The sequence below is a fragment of the Natator depressus genome, chromosome 2 (genome assembly GCF_965152275.1).
Source record: "Natator depressus isolate rNatDep1 chromosome 2, rNatDep2.hap1, whole genome shotgun sequence".
NCBI classification, from domain to species: Eukaryota; Metazoa; Chordata; order Testudines; family Cheloniidae; genus Natator; species Natator depressus.
Window position 1 is genome coordinate 63,696,816 of NC_134235.1, and position 20,563 is coordinate 63,717,378.

The 20,563-nt window shown below is 37.0% G+C and overlaps 1 protein-coding gene across 1 annotated transcript in view; it reads right to left on the reverse strand.

Moving 5' to 3' along the window:
- Window positions 1-20,563, reverse strand: part of RAB2A (RAB2A, member RAS oncogene family) — a 77,942-nt gene that overhangs the window by 7,983 nt on the left and 49,396 nt on the right. The window contains exons 5-7 of the mRNA XM_074944335.1: window positions 20,040-20,132; window positions 13,867-13,978; window positions 399-467 (exon numbers count right to left, since the gene is read on the reverse strand). Coding sequence (XP_074800436.1) covers window positions 399-467; window positions 13,867-13,978; window positions 20,040-20,132 — 274 coding nt within the window. The remainder of the gene's footprint in view (window positions 1-398; window positions 468-13,866; window positions 13,979-20,039; window positions 20,133-20,563) is intronic.

Here is a 20,563-nt window from a genome sequence, read left to right on the forward strand (position 1 = left end):
TATGCTCCCACACCACCTCTTCCACACTGGACAGCTCATGTAGTACATCTGGCACATTAACATGGTCTCCCCATTTACACAGTGGAAAATTATCTTTGAAAGCAGATGACACCATATGGGGAAGTGAATGGAAGTGGATTTTCTTCTCCCTTTTGGGGATTTATATGGTTTTGTGATGTTTCATGAATGGATAGGGCCACTTAATTCTAATCTGTTTAAATCACAATAGTAAGTGAATCTATATAAAAACGGGATGTACAAATGTTTTACTGCAGTGTGAGCAGAATACTGTAATACACGGCTTACAAAAAGTGATCCAAGGTCTTGTAAGTTTTGTGCTTTTTAAAAAAAATAAAGTAACTCACTAGAACATGCAATCAGAATACTATAAATGTTACCTCATTATTAATATCAAAGACTCCTTCTTGGATTTTCTCATAGATTTCTTTTGCTGTATTAATAAATGCCTGAAATGGAAACAATATAAAATTAGATCATATTAACGAGACAAAACAAATATGGACATAACAAGATACTCTACAAAGCCCAATACTCACATGAAAGGTCAAATTCTGCTCCCACTAAAGTCAGTGGGAGTTTTACCACAGATCTCAGTAAGGTATGAAGATTAGGGCTTTCAAGCGATTAAAAAAAATTAACCATGAGTAATCTCACTGTTAAACAATAATAGAATACCATTTATTTCAATATTTTTGGATGTTTTCTACATTTTCAAATATATTGATTTCAGTTACAACACAGAACACAAAGTGTACAGTGCTTACTTATTTATTTTTGATTACAAGTATTTGCACTGTAAAAAACCCAAAGAAATAGTATTTTTCAATTCACCTAATACAAGTACTGTAGTGCAATCTCGATCATGAAAATTGAACTTACAAATGTAGAATTATGTACAAAAAACTGCATTCAAAAATAAAACAATGTAATATTTTAGAGCCTGCAAGTCCACTCAGTCCTACTTCTTGTTCAGCCAATCACTCAGACAATCAAGTTTGTTTACGTTTGCAGGAGATAATGCTGCCCACTTCTTGCTTACAATGTCACCTGAAAATGAGAACAGGCGTTCTCATGGCACTGTTGTTGCCGGCGTTGCAAGATATTTATGTGCAAGATGTGCTAAAGATTCATATGTCCCTTCATGCTTCAACCACCATTCCAGAGGACATGCCTCCATGCTGATGATGGGTTCTGCTTCGTAACAATCCAAAGGAGTGCGGACCAACGCATGTTCATTTTCATCATCTGAGTCAGATGCCACGAGCAGAAGGTTGATTTTCTTTTTTGGTGGTTTGGGTTCTGTAGTTTCCACATTGGAGTGTTGCTCTCTTAAGACTTTTGAAAGGCACTTCAAATTCTTAAAGCTTGGGTCAAGTGCTGTAGCTATCTTTAGAAATCTCACACTGGTACCTTCTTTGTGTTTTGTCAAATCTGCAGCGAAAGTGTTCTTAAAATGAACATGTGCTGGGTCATCATCCGAGACTGCTATAACATGAAATATACGGCAGAATGCAGGTAAAACAGAGCAGGAGATATACTACTCTAGCCCAAGGAGTTCAGTCACAAATTTAATTAACACATTTTTTTTAATGAGCATCATCAGCATGGAAGCATGTCCTCTGGAATGGTGGCCGAAGCATGAAGGGGCATACAAATGTTTAGCATACCTGGCATGTAAATACCTTGCAATGCCGGCTACAAAAGTGCCATGCAAATGCCTGTTCTCACTTTCTGGTGACATTGTAAAGAAGAGGGTAGCATTACCTCCTGTAAATGGAAACAAACTTGTTTGTCTTAGCGATTGGTTGAACAAGGAGGAGGACTGAGTGGACTTGTAGGCTCTGAAGTTTTACATTTTTGTTACATAACTGCACTCAAAAACAAAACAAAGAAAATCTACATTTGTAAGTTGCACCTTCACGACAAAGAGATTGCACTACAGTACTTGTATGAGGTGAACTGAAAAATACTATTTCTTTTGTTTATCATTTTACAGTGCAAATATTTGTAATAAAAATAATGTACACCTTGATTTCAATTACAGCACAGAACACAGTATATATGAAAATGTAGAAAAACACCCAAAATATTTAATAAATTTCAATTGGTATTCTATTGTTTAACAGTCCGATTAAAACTGCAATGAATTGCGATTAATTTTTTAATCGCGATTATTTTTTGAGTTAATCGCGGGTTAACTGCAATTAATCGACAGCCCTAATGAAGATCATGTCCATTAACACATCCGAAATAGCATGTATCACACACAGCTTACAAAAACAGTGTTTTTTGTAGTAGCATATGTAGCCCAAAATCTGTCGTCCAGTAATTACTGAGAAAAGTGGTTTTTAAAATATGTATAAATTACTCTTAAATAATTTATTTCTGACCCTTATGGACAGATAATGTGGCAGATGGTTCTCCCACCCTTAATATCTTTGTAATATTCCATTCTAGATTAGAGTGCTTAGCAATGTAAAACTACAGGGTGCTTCCAATATGATGTAAGGATGCTCTGCCTGTTGTACAAACCTTATACTATCATTTAATATTCACCCAATTTTAATTTTTTTCTCTTAATTAATCTTGTACTTGGCAGTCATCTGAATAGTAAAAAGCCAAAGACCTGGGCTTTTTATACTGTCTTCAGAAAACGTATCTTTGAATTCAAAGTAACGATTTAGCTATACTACACTTAAGGTCAGAACTAACACATTAGTCAAATGAAAGGAAGTTACTGGAGAAAGATTAGCATTAGTATTGAGATACAAAATGTAATCTTGCCCTATTTAGCTTTATAGGGCAAGTAACTCTTGAAAGACAATGTATAATTTAAGGTTTGATTGACAATAGATAATATCTATAATCAATATTACAAATCAAATTCTCTTCAGATTGAAACACCATCTCTGTATAATCATAAAAGGGATTCTATCTTCTGCACAAGCCCACCACAGCTGATATGGATCTAATTCAAATATAAAAAAGTAAACAGGGTTCATGGAGAGGAACAAATCATACCTTTCCTCATTTCTACACTGGAAGCATTTGACTGCTGAACTTGCCACCAGAGCTTTGTTTCCTAATTAACAGGACTGATATGTTTTCACCTTTAAAGGCCTTACAGCTCCCCAGAGTAATCAATCTACTGCAGCTCAATTACTGCACCAAGCACACACCACAGCCAGTGAAGGAGACTTGAACGACTGCAGCAGGAGCGGAAAGATATGAATATGCATAAACTCTAAGTGGGTGATCGAATCATCACAGAGGGTCATGAGAATTTGCAGCAAAATAATGAGAAGAATTAATCATTGCAGATTCACAGGCACTTAGGAAGAGAGTACGTTTTTCAACCGTGTGTTAGAGTTGAGGAGGAGAAGAAACTGGCTTTCAGCCAACTACGAATTGATTCACATTCCTCAGAAATTGAAGTTTTCAATATAAAGAAGAAACTTATCTTTGTTTCTGATAACGGACTAATTATTGCAATGGCCCTATACACTGGACTAATTGAAAACTATGGTCAAAGCTTGTGAAATTCACACAGCTGGAAGCTCTTATGTGGATATTCACTTGTTTCCATTAAACTAGAACATTAAACAGAACCATGAAGTCCTGAAAATGTGTTATGATAACTTCATGTAAACAAGCACTTAACAATTGGCACATACAAGACGACTAGTCCTAGAAGTCACTGTCTGAGCATGCCTACCTCTTACTGTTAATTCTATTAAAATAAAAGGTAAACTATCAAAATAAGTTCCAAGGGCTTTGTTTATTTTAGACAAAGAAAACGGCATTGTAATTTATGAGCATAAATCTTACAAAATACAGTGGTAAGTCTCTCTAAAGAAAATACAGGTATTTCAAACTTAACATTCAGCAGATAACCGTTTTAGAGTACTTCAGTCACTCATATGAAATAATCAAATGTAAAACATTTTTGTTCAGTGACCTTGGAACCCGGATCACAACCAGGGCTCCTACTCTTCAAGGTACTTAAGCATATGCCTAACATTAAGAATGCGAATAGTCCTTTTGACTTCAGTGTGACTACTCATGTGCTTCATGCTAGGCACACACTTACTGAACTGAGGCCTACAAAAGTGTGTGATTAACAATGGTAGGAAAAAGTAATAAAAATATTCTAATTCAACTGGTTATCTTTAGAAAACTTAAGTAACAGATTAACCACTTGACACCGGTAATTCTGCAGCACCAACTATTAGTGGTAATGCACTGTGCATTAGCCTGCTGCACTGGGAAATAACCACTTCTATGAAGTTATATATTAACTTTAATCCTGATTTCAAAAAAAGTTGGATTTTCATGTACTATAACAATACTTGGTAAGTTTACTTTTTAAAATTTTCTTCGCTGACACTGATTCTGAAAGAACTAGTCACCTATGGAAGTGAAACACTTCATATCTACCACTAAAAAATAAAGAAACCTACAATTTTCAGTTAATTTCCTAGAAATTCATATGGTTCAAACCATCGGTAGACTTAAAAATATGAGTCTTAAGAAAACTAACTAAAAATTGTAGTTGACTCACATTAAGAGCTCTATACCAATTTCAGGATTCTATAGTGCCCCAATTAGCAAAAGAAAGTGGGTGAACTCAGCATAACTGACTTTCTACCAAAAGTCATTTATATGCTGATTGTACTATGTGAAACATTCAATATATGTTTTGAAATTTCATGTGTTTATGTGACCTCCATTTGACTAAAATGTCCCACAACTATTACAAAAAATAATTACAACCAGGGATCTCCATGTGCAAGTTTAAGCCTCAGTTTTTCATCTTCATAATTAAGCATAAAGTCATCAGTGAGATTATATGAACGGTGTTAGATCAGTCTGTATTGGAAAACTATCTGGGGGTGAAAATAAAAAAAACATGGTATTTCATGAATTTATGGAGCACATTGACCTTCTGATTCCCTTAAAGCAAACACACATGAATGCTTACTGGCTAAGCAATATGAGATCAGTATTTCCAACAATCCAACTCACCTTAATAATCATCTAGGATATCAACTGCAGTAGGTATCTACACTACCAAACAAGCAAGACAGGTAGCCTTTGCTCACTGGACCCTACCACTAACAAGCAGGAAGAATGAACTCGCTCTGCCTATTACTACTGGGAGTCCAGATCTGGAGTAAGTGAATCGCTTGCATGCAGCTGTCTTAATACTTCACGAGTCCACAAATAAAGAAGAATCGATTCATTGAGATATCTTGAGGTTAAGGCACTAGACTGGGACTCAGGAAATCCGGATTTTATTCCTAACTTTGCTGCAGGCTGAGACACACATTGGTCAGGTCACTTAAAAGAGTGGCTTGCTTTTCCAATTTGTAAAGTGGAGATAACATCATCTCTCTACCCTAGAAGTTGATGGCAAGGATAAATCCTGCACAGTGTTTGTGAGGGTCTCAGATGCTAAGATGAGAGCTACAAAAAAGCCTATAAATAAATGAATCAATCACTGCTGATTTTTGAAGCTTCATGAACACAAAAGTAGTGGAAAAATTAAACAGAAATACAGCAATAAAAGGAAACAAACTCTTCCTTTGCTTAAAACTAAAAAACATCAACCTGTTTTCTGTTCACGTAACATGCTGCCATCTGGTGGCCACATTAAAGTTATCAATTGTTAATTCAAATTTTCAGCTGACCGGGTCAACAATCTGAAATACTGTCAAAAATTTATAGGTAATGTGCTATAACAATTTGAGGATAAATAACCAAGAAAATTTAAAAATAAGTTGGAATTTTAGTTAGCCAGAAATAAATGTCAGATATGATATTCATCTCTATTCAGCCAACTCCTGGAATTAAATGTTCATTCTTATTTTCCACCATTAAATAATAAGATGCAATTGAGCACAGACTGTCATACATTAATTCTAGAACAAACTAAAGGGTGTGCTTGAAAGCAGAAGTGAAGCTAAATATATCTTCATATTAGAAACAGAGATAACTTGTCAGTGAACATGCATCTATGCATTGTCACTACAAATCTTAAGTGTCCCCTATTCTTTAAAAAGTGAATTTAATAGGTCTACCTATGAGGTTTAAGACCCCTAATGTTAGCATGGCGTTCTGCAAGTTATATAAACTAGAATCTCTGCTAGCCAAATCAAGATGTTTAATAGCTGTTTATTACTCTCTGATTAAAGTTTAAAAGAAATATCCTATCACCCAACCAAGCAAACTTAACTGGCAGAAGTGCAATATAGTGTGCTTTTAAAAAATAAGTTTACTTTGGAGAAAGGCTGGTCTCTGAGAACAGTTCAGTTTTGTTCAGGGTTTGTCAATTTCCCCCTCTTTTTAAATAATATGCATCACTTCTTAATGGAGAGTTTCTAGGGCCACCTTCCATCCCATTTGTTATCAGATATTATCCTTGTGGAAGCTACACTAATTACTTACATGGATAATTAATATTAGAAAAGAGTAAGGTTTTTTTTAGCTTCCTTTAGTGCAATTTAAGAGCTGGAAACAAGAACCAGTACCATGTGACTAGTCAGTGCTCCACTATCAATCTGATAATTACCCAGGTGAGTGGTGCCAACATCTGAGTACCTGGGTTAGCCCAGCCTTAGTATAAAGCATTCCCACAGCAAAGTCCTCTCCATGTTTCTGTGTCCTTACTGTTTCTACACTTGGTTGTGTGTGTCTGGGGCATATGCAATGGTTCTGTGTGTTGAGATAGTCTAGAATTCTTTCCAGTCAACTGTCAGTTGCAGGAGAACTTGCCTGTGCCCTTGGGGGAGGGGAAACGGTGTGAAGGGCAGTGGAGGACTGGCATTTGCCTGCATCTCACTGCAAAGTGGGCATGTGCTGGCCAAAGCTAAAGCGCAGTTTAGGCTTTAACCATACCCCCAGCCATGAAAGCAAGCATGGGTTCAAAACACAAATGAGCACATACCTGAAAGTTGTGTGTGTAGACAGAAGGAAGGTTTGGGCAAATACAGGGAGGAGCGCAGGCTAAGCCTACCATGTAGACATACCATGAGACTTGATCCTACACAACTAATCCACTAATATGACGTTACTGATTCAAAACCACTTCTGAACAGCGAGAACTCAAGGTCCCTTAAACAACTCCTTAATATTAACTTCTTAACACCCTCAAGAGAGAGACAATCCTTTACCTTGGGAGACTTCAATATCCATATTGACAAATCACTTTGCCATTAAATTCTATTCCCACTGGACACCGGGTTCCTCATAGTTTATCTCCAACTCCCCTACCTACTCTAGGAGGAATATACTCCATCTAACAACATCAAATGTTATTCTCATCTTGTCCATCAGCAGTAACTCACTCATATTTAACTAGGTGGGAGGGAAGGAGGAAGAAGGGTACTAGCTTAGGATGAACAGTCCCTTTATTGTCCCATAAAATAATGGAACCTAGAATCTGACATCTCCATAATTTTTTAAATATGAATGTAGTACTTGTGAAGACAGTTGAAGCAGCCGCTCTGGAGCCACAAGTATCCATAAAATATGACCAGCATAGACAACTCTTCAATAAACTCCCCTATTCTACCCTGTCAATGTGCGTCAACTCTGTCCCAGTATATTTCACCAGAGTGGAAAGACAGTTCAGTCCTCATGACCATAACCTCATGACTGCGACCTCTCTCCCTGCACTCTCCACAAGTGTACTCTACCAAAAGGTGGCGAATGCAATTCATGTGATGACCCTAACAGGAAGTACTGACCACTAATTTATTTCACAGTAGCCACTGTGCAGTAGTAAGATAGTAGCAACTTTGGGATATTAATGAATTGGGTTGTGTTCAAACTAACAACCTAGATTTTGTATGTGTTACTAGGCCACTGAACTATCCATTCCTCCCTCACGGCCCAGCTATTTGTCTCCCAATGAATCATCTGCTGATCCCTCATTTGCAGATACTAACCCACCATTCAATATGTCAATAACTGCTGTAAAGCTCTATCCCTTCTTGGGCTCTGCTAACTTTGTCCCCCTTCTTCCTCACCACCTGATCATGGTAACATGGAGATAGGGGCATGAGACAGAACGTACTGTTCATCATTACTTGGGATTGCCCAGTGCACTAACCAATGATTCTCTTGGGAGCAGAAACCCAGTCTCTTGAAAGTTCAAGGTCCAGTTGGTGTGAGAGACTCAGTATGTTCAGAACTAATCTACCCTAACATTTCTCTCTCCATTAGATGCTAAGAGGAATTTGTTACTTTACCTTTTAAAAGGAGAGGATATTTAGTTCTTATAAAACACTTTTTACCTATAGCTCTCAAAAAGTTTCAAAGCAGGGTAAAGCATTATCTCCATTTTACATATGAAGAAACTGAAACACAGAGAGGTGAAGCAACTTGCCCAAGATCACACAGCAGGTCAGTAGCAGACCAGGAGATATAATCAAAGTCTCCCGATTCCTAATCTAATGGACCATGCTGCTTCCCATTAAAATGAGACTATTACTGCTTACAGCCAACACCAACAACTCAACCTGGTGCTCCCTTTATCCAAAATGTTTTTGTCACCTATTAAATGCATAATGCCATGCTAATTCAAGATTATGGCTGTACAGTGCACATTCAAGAAATATATAGGTTGAAGTTAAATTTTACCCCTTTGTACATGTGCATTATATACATGTTCACACACAAAGATCACAATACATATCTAAGGTAATGTGATCAAGAATTGAAAGATCCAGTTGTAATGCATGTATAAGGGAGGAAAAGTTAAGGATTCACAATACAATTTAACACCCAACTGTATGACCTTAATGTGGCATTAGTGTATCTTTCTTTCTTTTTTAAAAAGGAAAAACAGAAAACTCCCTGGCTCTATAACTAGACAAAGGACAACTAGTGCATTAGTATAGTGGACTAACTGTGTATTTCCATACCTATGTAAATACCTGCTATTATAAAATAGCATAAGCATCTCCCAATCCCTCTTGCCAGCTTCCTACGACACTTTTTGTGCCCTCAGTTTTTAACTGCTTTGTGTCTTTTAAATTGAGCTAAGATCTGTAAAATATATGATGTAAGTTTAAAATGCAAAAAGCCTCCACAAACTGGGATACAAAAAAGGGTCTAGTGGGCTGGCAGGTGCTTATGCTGCTTTAAATATTTCTTAAATTGCATAATTCATATACCTATTAGCTACATAAAATATATGGCTTGTGGGGTTTATTTTGGATACTTATAGCACTAAGATCAGGGTTCCCAACCTGGAGGTTGCAACCTCCCTGTTCTTTCCATATTGCTAAATGGGAAGGGATAGAAGGCAGGGGACCACCTACATGGAAAAGATAGTGAACCACCTCTGTAGAGGCTATAATAGCTCTTGGCATAGTTATGGTTAATTAAGTAAAAACGTATCTTGGTTCAATAGTCATTTTGACAATGTCTCTGATAGACAAAAAGTGGAAAGTAGTATAAATCTGTTTTGATGCTTATTTGATGAGAGTTAATTTGGAAATATTAGATGTTACTGTAACAATCCAGATATTTAAAGAAATTAAATATGGAAAATCTGTTAGGTCATCACATCCATCTCCCTGTCAATGCAGAACTGTTCCAAACAGTACATATACTAAGGCATTTTATAGTCCAAATTTATTTTTCAAGCAATGATGTTTCTTTCCACTATTCCCTTTGGAAAAATAATCTGTAAGTCACCATTAAGATAAACATTCCTGATATCTGACCCACATGACTTTTGCTTTGTTTCATCTCATTAATTCTAGTTGGATTATCTTCAAATACATGTAAACTATCATTTTACCACCTTTCAGTTGTGAAGTCAACTGAAGTCAATGGGAGCTTTGAGTAAAGAGGGCTAGCAAGACCATGTCCCTCTAGTTCTTTATAATTCCTTCCTCATAAATTAATCCCTCCAGGCCAGAAATAACCTCTTTTTGGACACCCTCCAATTTCTTGACATCTTTTTGTTACCGACTGGTATCCAGAATTGAATGCAGGTAAGTGCAGCTTCAACAATGTTTTATGGAAAGCCATTATTCACCTCACTTCTTCACAATGTGACACCTTTTGCCTATGCAGCTCAAAACAGCACTGCCTGCCCATCCTTCAACGTAAAATCAAATTTTACTTGTGTCCACCATCTCACCTAGGCTTCTTTTAGCATCATGCTTTCTTAAGTATTTCCCTCATTTTCCCCATACCCATTATCTCGTGTGTTATAAGCCAAAGCTCGTTATTTCCTGCTTACAGTTTTAACTTCTCTAGATCCCTTTGATTATTTCCTGTTCATGCCACCTCTTAACTTAGTACTGCCTGAAAAGATAATTAAAAAGTGCTCTTTACCTCTTTTAGGAAACTCTGCAAAGCCTTCCTATTTCATAAAGCTTTCCTATTATAACTAGGGCTGTCAAGCGATTAAAAAAATTAAATCATGATTAATCTCACTGTTAACCAATAACAGAATACCATTTATTTAAATATTTTTGGATGTTTTCTATATTTTCAAATATATTGATTTCAATCACAACACAGAACACAAAGTGTACAGTGCTCACTTTATATTTATTTTTGATTACAAATATTTGTGCTACAAAAAACAAAAGATAGTATTTTTCATTTCACCTCCTACAAGTCCTGTAATACAATCTCTATCATGAAAGTTGAACTTACAAATGTAGAATTATGTACCAAAAAAACTGCATTCAAAAACAAAACAATGTAAAACTTTACAGCCTACAAGTCCACTCAGTCCTACTTCTTGTTCAGCCAATCGCTCAGACAAACAAGTTTGTTTACATTTCAGGAGATAATGTTGCCCACTTCTTGTTTACGTCACCTGAAAGTGAGAACAGGCGTTCACATGGTACAGTTGTAGCCAGCGTCGCAAGATATTTACATGCCAGATTCATATGTCCCTTCATGCTTCAACTACCATTCCAGGGGACACGCGTCCATGCTGATGATGGGTTCTGCGCAATAACAATCCAAAGCAGTGCGGACCAACGCATGTTCATTTTCATCATCTGAGTCAGATGCCACCAGCAGAAGGTTGATTTTCTTTTTTGGTGGTTTGGGTTCTGTAGTTTCCGCATCGGAGTGTTGCTCTCTTAAGACTTTTGAAAGGCACTTCAGATTCTTAAAGCTTGGGTCAAGTGCTGTAGCTATCTTTAGAAATCTCACACTGGTACCTTCTTTACATTTTATCAAACCTGTAGCGAAAGTGTTCCTAAAATGAACATGTGCTGGGTCATCATCCGAGACTGCTATAACATGAAATATATGGCAGAATGCAGGTAAAACAGAGCAGGGGACATTGAACTCTTTGGGGGAGAATTGTGTCACAAATTTAATTAGCACATTTTTTTTAACAAGTGCCATCAGCATGGAAGCATGTCCTCTGGAATGGTGGCCGAAGCATGAAGGGGCATACAAAAGTTTAGCATATCTGACATGTAAATACCTTGCAATACCGGCTACAAAAGTGCCATGCAAATGCCTGTTCTCACTTTCTGGTGACATTGTAAATAAGAAGCGGGCAGCATTACCTTCTGTAAATGGAAACAAACTTTTCTGTCTTAGCGACTGGTTGAACAAGGAGGAGGACTGAGTGGACTTGTAGGCTCTGAAGTTTTACATTGTTCTGGTTTTGAGTGCAGTTATGTAACAAAAAAAGAAAATCTACATTCATAAGTTGCACTTTCAAGACAAAGATTGCACTACAGTACTTGTATGAGGTGAACTGAAAAATACTATTTCTTTTAACATTTTTACAGTGCAAATATTTGTAATAAAAAATAATGTACACCTTGATTTCAATTACAACACAGAATACAATATATATCAAAATGTAGAAAAACATCCAAAATCTTTAATAAATTTCAATTGGTATTCTATTGTTTAACAGTGCGATTAAAACTGCGATTAATCATGATTAATTTTTTTTTAATTAATCGCATGAGTTAACTGCAATTAATTGACTGTCCTACTAAATTCACTAGAGACCATCAATAGCCTAATTCTGTTCAAAAAAGTGAGATGATGTCTATTTTATGAATGCATGCAGTTTATTGTTCATGGTACCATTATCCCCTAGAGGCTTATTGATCTCAATATTTCTTCCATTATGTTACTAGCAACTGAAATTGGATTTCCTGGGTGGTTATCATCAGGCTCACTGCCCCAAAATTCTTCTGGGGGATTACGTGGGGATGGAGAAGAATATCAGTGTCACACTACTTCCCCCACATTCTTCTAATGCCTCCCCATTTTTAGAAATTCTTGCCATTGATGAGGTAAATACATTACAAAATTTGCTCAACTTGGGATGCACATACTCTATACCTGCATATTATGAAGACATGTCGGCTTAGTTAAAGCTGAAGCAAGTCTTCACTTATAACCCTGATTTAACACTCACCCTCACACTTCCACCCCAATTTTGCCACTGTGAAACCAAGTCACCTGAAATTTCACAGGCACTGAATTTGCACCATTGTGAAAGTTTCAGTAAATTTAAAAGTTTATTTTGGTGAATACATGTGCCTTGGACCAGTAATACTCAAAGTGGTGGTCCGCGGACTGGTACCGGTCCGCAAGCCATCGGCTGCCGGTCTGTGCGCACATTGGGAAAAAAAATTGCCGGTCCCCCACATCAGATAGCTTGAGCAATACTGCTTTAGACCACATGAAACATGGACCAGTCTGGGAAAATATAAGTAGGAGCCTGTTTAGTGACTTTAGATGTGAGCTTGACTCATACAAAGTACGGATCCCTCCAGCAGGCAGAGAGAATTTATATCTTACGTAGCTCAGGAAGCTTGTATTCAACTTCGCTAGACAGAACTGGACTACTTCTGATTGCAGCACATGAAAGCCCTATGCCTCAACTGGGTGTAAGAAGGCTGTGATTCTATTTCCAGCTTCCTTCTACGAGAAGTAGTTTTACCTTGTTTTTCCTTTTGATATCCGACAGCTAATGGGCAACAAATCCACTATCAAAAGTGAACACAGTATGAAAAGTGCCAAAATCAGACTTAACAGTCAGAAATACATACTAGAACAGAAGAGTCTGAGCATCGTCCATCTTGCCCAGTATCCTGTCTCCAACAACAGCCTATATCAGAACTTCAGGGGGAGCATACTGATCAGGACAAGTATAGAGTGATCTATTCCCAGCTTCCACTCCCAGATTCTGGTAATCAGAGGTTTAGGGTCATCACTGACCATCTTGGCTACTAGCCATTGATGGATCTATCCTCCATGAACTTATCCAGTTCTTTTTTTAACCCAATTATACTCTTGGCCATCACTAAATCCCATGGCAATGAGTTCCACGGATTAGCTGAGAGTTGTGTGAAAAAGTACTTCCTCTGGTTTGTATTAAACCTGCTGCCTATTAATTTCATCGGGTGACCAATGATTTTTTGCTAACAGAAACGCGAGGAAGAGGCATATGGCAAACTAGGTTTACGACATTCAGTATTTTGACACTATATTTGAAATGCTGTAAATGTACATCTTAGCTTTCTTAAACTGATAAATATCTGTCAATTCTTGTAGAAAGGTAGTATAGCAGGGAAGTTAAACACTGCAATCTCAGCAATTTACTCAGTCCGATGTGTCCGCTACATTTTACTGAACTTTGTCTCAGAATATTAAAAAAAACAAAATAGAAAAATGAAGAGTAGGGTTCAAGTCATATTTCTAAAAGGGAGAGTAAAATGAGATTCCAAAAAATTTCAGGATAAAGGAGTGGGAAAGTATGTTAAAAGATTAAAAGCTTAAAACCAACTGTTTAATTAAAAGGTTATCAAGAACAATTATAAGAGCAGTTACCTCCTCGACATTAGAAGCAGTTTTGGCAGATGTCTCCATAAAAATAAGTCCATGCTCTCGTGCAAATGCTTCACCTTCTTCTTTTTTCACTTCTCTTCTAGACTCTAAGTCACTAAGATGACCAAAGAAGAGACAGAGTTACTTACCTGGACAAGTAAAAAGACTCCAAAAGCAGTTTCTTTAGAGACGTACCTCACATGGCTTTCATGTGCTTCCCATCAAGGGAACTATTCATATCTATTAGTTAGATCTTTACCTCAAATCAGATATGCAGCAGTGGTACCATAAGGGATAGTCATACCACATCTGTTTGAAGTAATAAGTTATTTTTGACCCAGACTTTAACCATAGCATGAACCTTAATGAACCAGCTTCCAGAAGGAAAATATAGGGGAGCATGCATGCATAGACACTAACTTCAGAGAACTATTGTTAGAGGCAAGTATCTCTCCTCTCAAATGTAGCATCATCAATTGATCCACCCTCCAGAAATTTAAACTGGTAAAAAGCATGTATTTATACAAATAAGAGACTTTTTGTGAAATAAAAAGGGACCAGTCATCTTCATTTTCTGGTTCACATGCAGTAACACAACATTGCCATGTGGGGTTTGCAAATGAAACAAAAGAAAGCTTATATTCAGACAAAAAAACTATTACAAATCATAAAGAGAAACATTTCTAAATGATTCTATGTTGCCTTAAACCTTGTTTCTTACAAAATCTAATTGTTGGTCTTGAAGTTTCATACCCATAAAGACTCCTTTACAACAGACAGGTGAGCTTGAGTGATTGATACACAAAACTACTCGTTTTCGACTTCCTAAGAAGTCTAGGTGAAAATTTATTATTGTAGGTTAGGAAATAGTGTACTTGGATTGGACAACTAAAAAAATGACATCATATTTTGTGAGTTACATAAGGTAATTGTAATAGCTGGGGCTATTTCATTCTTAACTCAGATTCTGTTACGTGTGCAGAGTGATGTATTTATTTCCTGTCCATTCTGCTTACCTTCATTTTGGACAGGAGGGATTACACTTTTAAAAAGTTGTACCTAAACTGTGCATGCAAAATATGTATTTGCAAACAGTGTTCCAAGTAAAATAGCTAACTATAAACTGAACAAACATTTAAAAAGATAAGATCTTGTAGTGGTCAGCCACGGATATTAGTGCCATATTGACTTTATAATGACAATTCTCATGAACACAATGTATACCAGAGTGAAGTATCTGTATAATATTTTATTTACATGTTTACTTTTTAATCACAGCAACTGCACTTCAATTTTGCATCATAAGACAGGTATCTAATATTTTGGATTGTCTTGTGTGAATATAACAATTTTGACTGTATACTTTGGCTTAGTACATATACTATGACTATAGCTGCATTTATAAAAGATACTAAGAGATACTGTGTAATGAATAACCAATTTATTTGAGCATAAGCTTTCGTGAGCTACAGCTCACTTCATCGGATGCATTCAGTGGAAAATACAGTGAGGAGACTTATATACACACAGAACATGAAAAAATGGGTGTTATCATACACACTGTAAGGAGAGTGATCACTTAAGATGAGCTACTACCAGCAGGAGAGCAGGGGGGAGGGAAAACCTTTTGTAGTGATAATCAAGGTGGGCCATTTCCAGCAGTTAACAAGAACGTCTGAGGAACAGTGGGCGGGGGAATTAATATGGGGAAATAGTTTTACTTTGTATAATGACTCATCCACTCCCAGTCTCTATTCAAGCCTAAGTTAATTGTATCCAGTTTGCAAATTAATTCCAATTCAGCAGTCTCTCTTCGGAGTCTGTTTTTGAAGTCTTTTTGTTGTAATATTGAGACTTTTAGGTCAGAGATCGAGCGACCAGAGAGATTGAAGTGTTCTCCGACTGGTTTATGAATGTTATAATTCTTGACATCTGATTTGTGTCCATTTATTCTTTTACGTAGAGACTGTCCAGTTTGACCAATGTACATGGCAGAGGGGCATTGCTGGCACATGATGGCATATATCACATTGGTAGATGTGCAAGTGAACGAGTCTCTGATAGTGTGGCTGATGTGATTAGGCCCTATGATGGTGTCCCCTGAATAGCTATGTGGACACAGTTGGCAACGGGCTTTGTTGCAAGGATAGGTTCCTGGGTTAGTGGTTCTGTGGTGCGGTGTGTGGTTGCTGGTGAGTATTTGCTTCAGGTTGGGGGGCTGTCTGTAAGCAAGGACTGGCCTGTCTCCCAAGATTTGTGAGAGTGATGGGTCAACCTTCAGGATAGGTTGTAGATCCTTGATGATGCGTTGGAGAGGTTTTAATTGGGGGCTGAAAGTCGCAATATTACAACAAAAAGACTTCAAAAATAGACTCCAACGAGAGACTGCTGAATTGGAATTAATTTGCAAACTGGATACAATTAACTCAGGCTTGAATAGAGACTGGAAGTGGATGAGTCATTACACAAAGTAAAACTATTTCCCCATGTTTATTCCCCCCCCCCCCCCCCCCACTGTTCCTCAGACGTTCTTGTTAACTGCTGGAAATGGCCCACCTTGATTATCACTACAAAAGGTTTTCTCTCCCCCCCCCATCATTATAAAAATAATTATAAAAACTGAAAATTCTCCTGTACTTTGTTTTCTTAACTTAATGAGTTAAGGCTTCTTTGTTTCCAACTTAATCTTCCTAAGGAGATGTCAGAGTTATTCCCCAAAATTCTACTTATTCACTTTTTTGAAAAGCTAAAAGTAAAGGAACATTTCCTAAAATCTGAGGACTGGGGAGGAGAAAGGGGTAAAGAAAAGAAATGCTGGGTATTAAGTCTCAGCCACTATAAGATTAACCCATGACAGCGTTATGCCACTTTTAAATTACTATAGCAACTCCATTGATTTCAATGCAGTTGCACCAGTTTAAAATTGGAGTAAGCCGAGGGGTGAATCCAGTCCAAACCCACTATTTCTCAACTTTTTTTTCTTTTTCTTTTTTTTTGGGGGGGGGGGGGCGGGAGGTAAAGTCTTATCTGTATCTTCTGGTACCCCAGGTTGCAATCCTATCCCTACCCACCCATTCCAGTGATTTAAAGTATTTGGTCTTGTCAGAATAGTATAGATATAATGGTTTGCCATTATTTCTTCTTTTGAAAGGATTAAGTGATAGGAACTGTATTGTTTTGGTGCTTTGTTATTGTGCAGATGTAACAATGCAGTTTGCACTGTACAGTCTTATTCTGACTATATTATTTGCATATACTTTATCAAATGTTTACAATGAAACATCAATTTAAGCAATATCTTGGATTGTGGTGTTAGGGACACTTACATATCTTAAGTAATCTTCCCCATTACCAGAATTCAAGAAATAAAACTACTGTTGTAGTATATACATTTCAGCTGGGTGTATTTTTTCCTTTAAAGCCTAGTGAAATCTAAAGAAAAATTAGAAAGGTTGTTTCTTGGAGATTACTGCTCCTTTTGCTTCAGGATTGTAGCTTTCTAAAGGCATTTAAAAAAATCTCACCACATTGTAAAGTAACAAAGTTATGAGATTTCTGTACATTAACAGATTATGTTTAAGCAATAGGAGTTCTAAGTGTGATATTAATTATTGTGGCACGCAAACTAACAGATCATCACACTCCCAGTTGTGTGTTATAGTAAACATATCAGCATAACTGCAAAATAATACATTCAAAACATGCAGTATATCTTAGCAGAAGAGAAACAGATGAGTCCCCTAGCAGCTTGGGAAAACATGCTCACGGTAGCCTTCATGCAGGAGGTCTTTATCTTGCTGGTTGGTGGAAAAGGGATGCTGCCCCTTTAAGGGATCTCCCTACAATGGGTGGGAAGGAGGCGGAAAGTTTACATGGATGGGCAGGAAGCAGCTGAGGCCAGGTCAGGGTCAGGTCACTGGTTTTCCTGCTGATGAGCTGAGTGTATATGGGGGTTATTTATACCCCAGGCAGCTCCAAAGAAGCATTTTTTACCAGGATTGAGCTGGTAGCACCCATCCACAACTATGCAAAAGGACCAGGTGTTTTTCTCATGACCAGCTGTGGGGATTACAATATTGACCCTTTTCTTTGGGGGCTGGGAAGGAATTTTTTCCTCACTGCCGGACAGGCTGGGACAGGATGTTTTCCTTCGCCTTCCCCATCAGCAGGTCTGGGACCCAGTGAGGTAGAGCACGGGATTTATGGCATAATATTTTGCAACACAGTACATAAAACTCATGGCAGATGTCTAGTGCAGGTCTTTGGTATGCAAGGGATATGGCTATCTGATAAAATGGACTGGAAAAAGGATTTGATGGAAAGCATCCCTTACAGGACCTGAGAAAGGGGTTTTAGGGCTCCTATGACTTGAACAGCAGGGAGCTGATCTTTTATAGCCTCCATTTCATCTTATATGAGGTGACAGAAGAAGGGTCCCAGCAATGGGATGGCCGGGACAAGGTTGGGTATTACGTGGAAATTATTAAGAAAATGATGATGACCTGCACTGTACCATTTATTGCCAGGTACTCCCAGATATTTTAAGTGAATGAAATTGCAGCCTACCACATTTATCATCTCTTGTCTTTCTTCTAACACGGCTGGACAAAGAGAAAATGTATTACGCAAACTGATGTGGTATTTATATCTCAAATACACACAATACAGATCTAATTTGCCACAAGATATGCTGTTTCTCCCACGGCCATATTTTAGCTCACATGACCGGAAGAATGTGTGACCACTCATTTAAGTAAAACAGGTGTAGTTTGTACATTTTATTCAGTAATGTTAGCATTTGCCAGTTTGACTACTCAATCCATTTCACTGGCTAATGGAAAACTGTCAGTTAGCCATACAGTCCTTTTTCCAAATTATATGCATTATGAAATTTTTAGGCAGCTTTCACAATTACTTGACTTCAGAGCATGTTAAAAGTTAACTTTACAGGGAAATAAGATTTCATGGAAAAATATTAGATGAATGAGCCAGATTGTGAAATGAGCTGGTAGTCAGTTCAACTGAGTGGACAGGTATCCACATTACAAAAATCACCATTACAACTGACACCTTTGTAGAATTGCTCAGGCATGGAGATAGCTTGAGCTCAGACCAGGAAAAGGCAGCTATAACATAGCTGACAGATCACTTAAATCCTGAAATTCTACCTTCTCCTTTAGTATTTGAAATTGAAGTTCCAGATTTTTACCAAAAAATCTGTTTGCTAATATGTTTTGTCAGTTCGCTGAATCAAAATGGTAGAAAACTCAAGATGAGAGTTGATTTAATAATTGTCATTGTTCTAAAGACCTACGTTCCTGTTCAACCATTTCAGAATCAAGAGAGCATTTTTAGTACATTTGGATTGCTTTTGCTGAAAATTAATAGGCTAGGTGTTGAAAATGCAAGTAAGCAGGATAAAAAGTATATCGGTATCTAAGGCCAGACACAAGAAAAATAGGTCTAGATAATCAGTTACTGTGTCAGTTTGTTGCAAACATTTTTTATTTTTCCAACTAGCTTATAGAGATGTACAAGTTTTTTAAAAATGTAACCAGATCTACTTTAGTTTCACTTACTGAACACACTTTTCATTTTGGACAGTGTGTGTGTGTGTCTTTTTAATTTTTTCAGAATAAATGTGCTTATGAAGTGAATCACATAGTATGAGTTTTGAGTTTTATATATAAAAATGTTTCTTCTCCCCCTCCTCACCATTCTTTCAGGAAAAGGCACAGATTTTCGTCAAATTTAGGGAAAAACTGTAACCACTCTGGCATAAACATGCAAAAATTTGCATTTCAAGTAGTATTAGAAACAGAAAGAAATGCATATAGGCTTAGAAGATTAATAAACAGCATCAAAAACTAAACCTAAATTACTGGATTTTGTCTTTTTAAATTAAAATAACTTCTGAATGATCTAACCAGAGCAGGAGTGCATACACCTCATCCACGTATGAGGTTATTACATCCAGACTATTTAAAAAAGGGTTGGGTTTTTTTGTGCACTGAAAAATCTTTATGTTCATTAAAGATTAAAAATGATCTAAAATTACTACATTGATTACAAAGAACCACAAATATCAGAGGAGAACTATTACCTAAACAAGCAGGTCATAAAGCTTTATTACCTGAAAACTCATTAGCTTCTCTTTCATAAAGGTTTATTTTTACCTTTTATTTCCAATAAGCATAATGACCATGTTGGAATTGGAATGCTGGCGAGCATCTTCTAACCAGGTTGTCAAGTGATTGAAAGTGTCTCTCCTGAGTTTGAACAAGAATGAAAATTAAGAGTGATGCTTCAAGAAAGAAAAGTATTTGCTCAAATGCGATCACCCACAGATTTTTCTTTAGTAATTTACTTCAGTGATAAAATTTCTTACATTAAGTTCACACACAAGCCAATATTCTGTAAGCATAATCAAAGCTCAATATACTCTGACACATGAGACATAAAGGGTGAAATCCTGGCCCCGATGAAGTCAATGGCAAAGCTTCCACTGACTTCAATGGAGCCAAGATTTCACCCATATTCCGTGGCAAGTACATCTTGGCAGTCTGAAAAATAAAATAAAGTTTTATAATAGCATGAAATGCATTGAAAAGGATGCAGAAAATGAAGATTTGTTAAACTAATATATATATATATATTATATATATATATATATGTATTGATTGTGTTATTCATGTAGTTT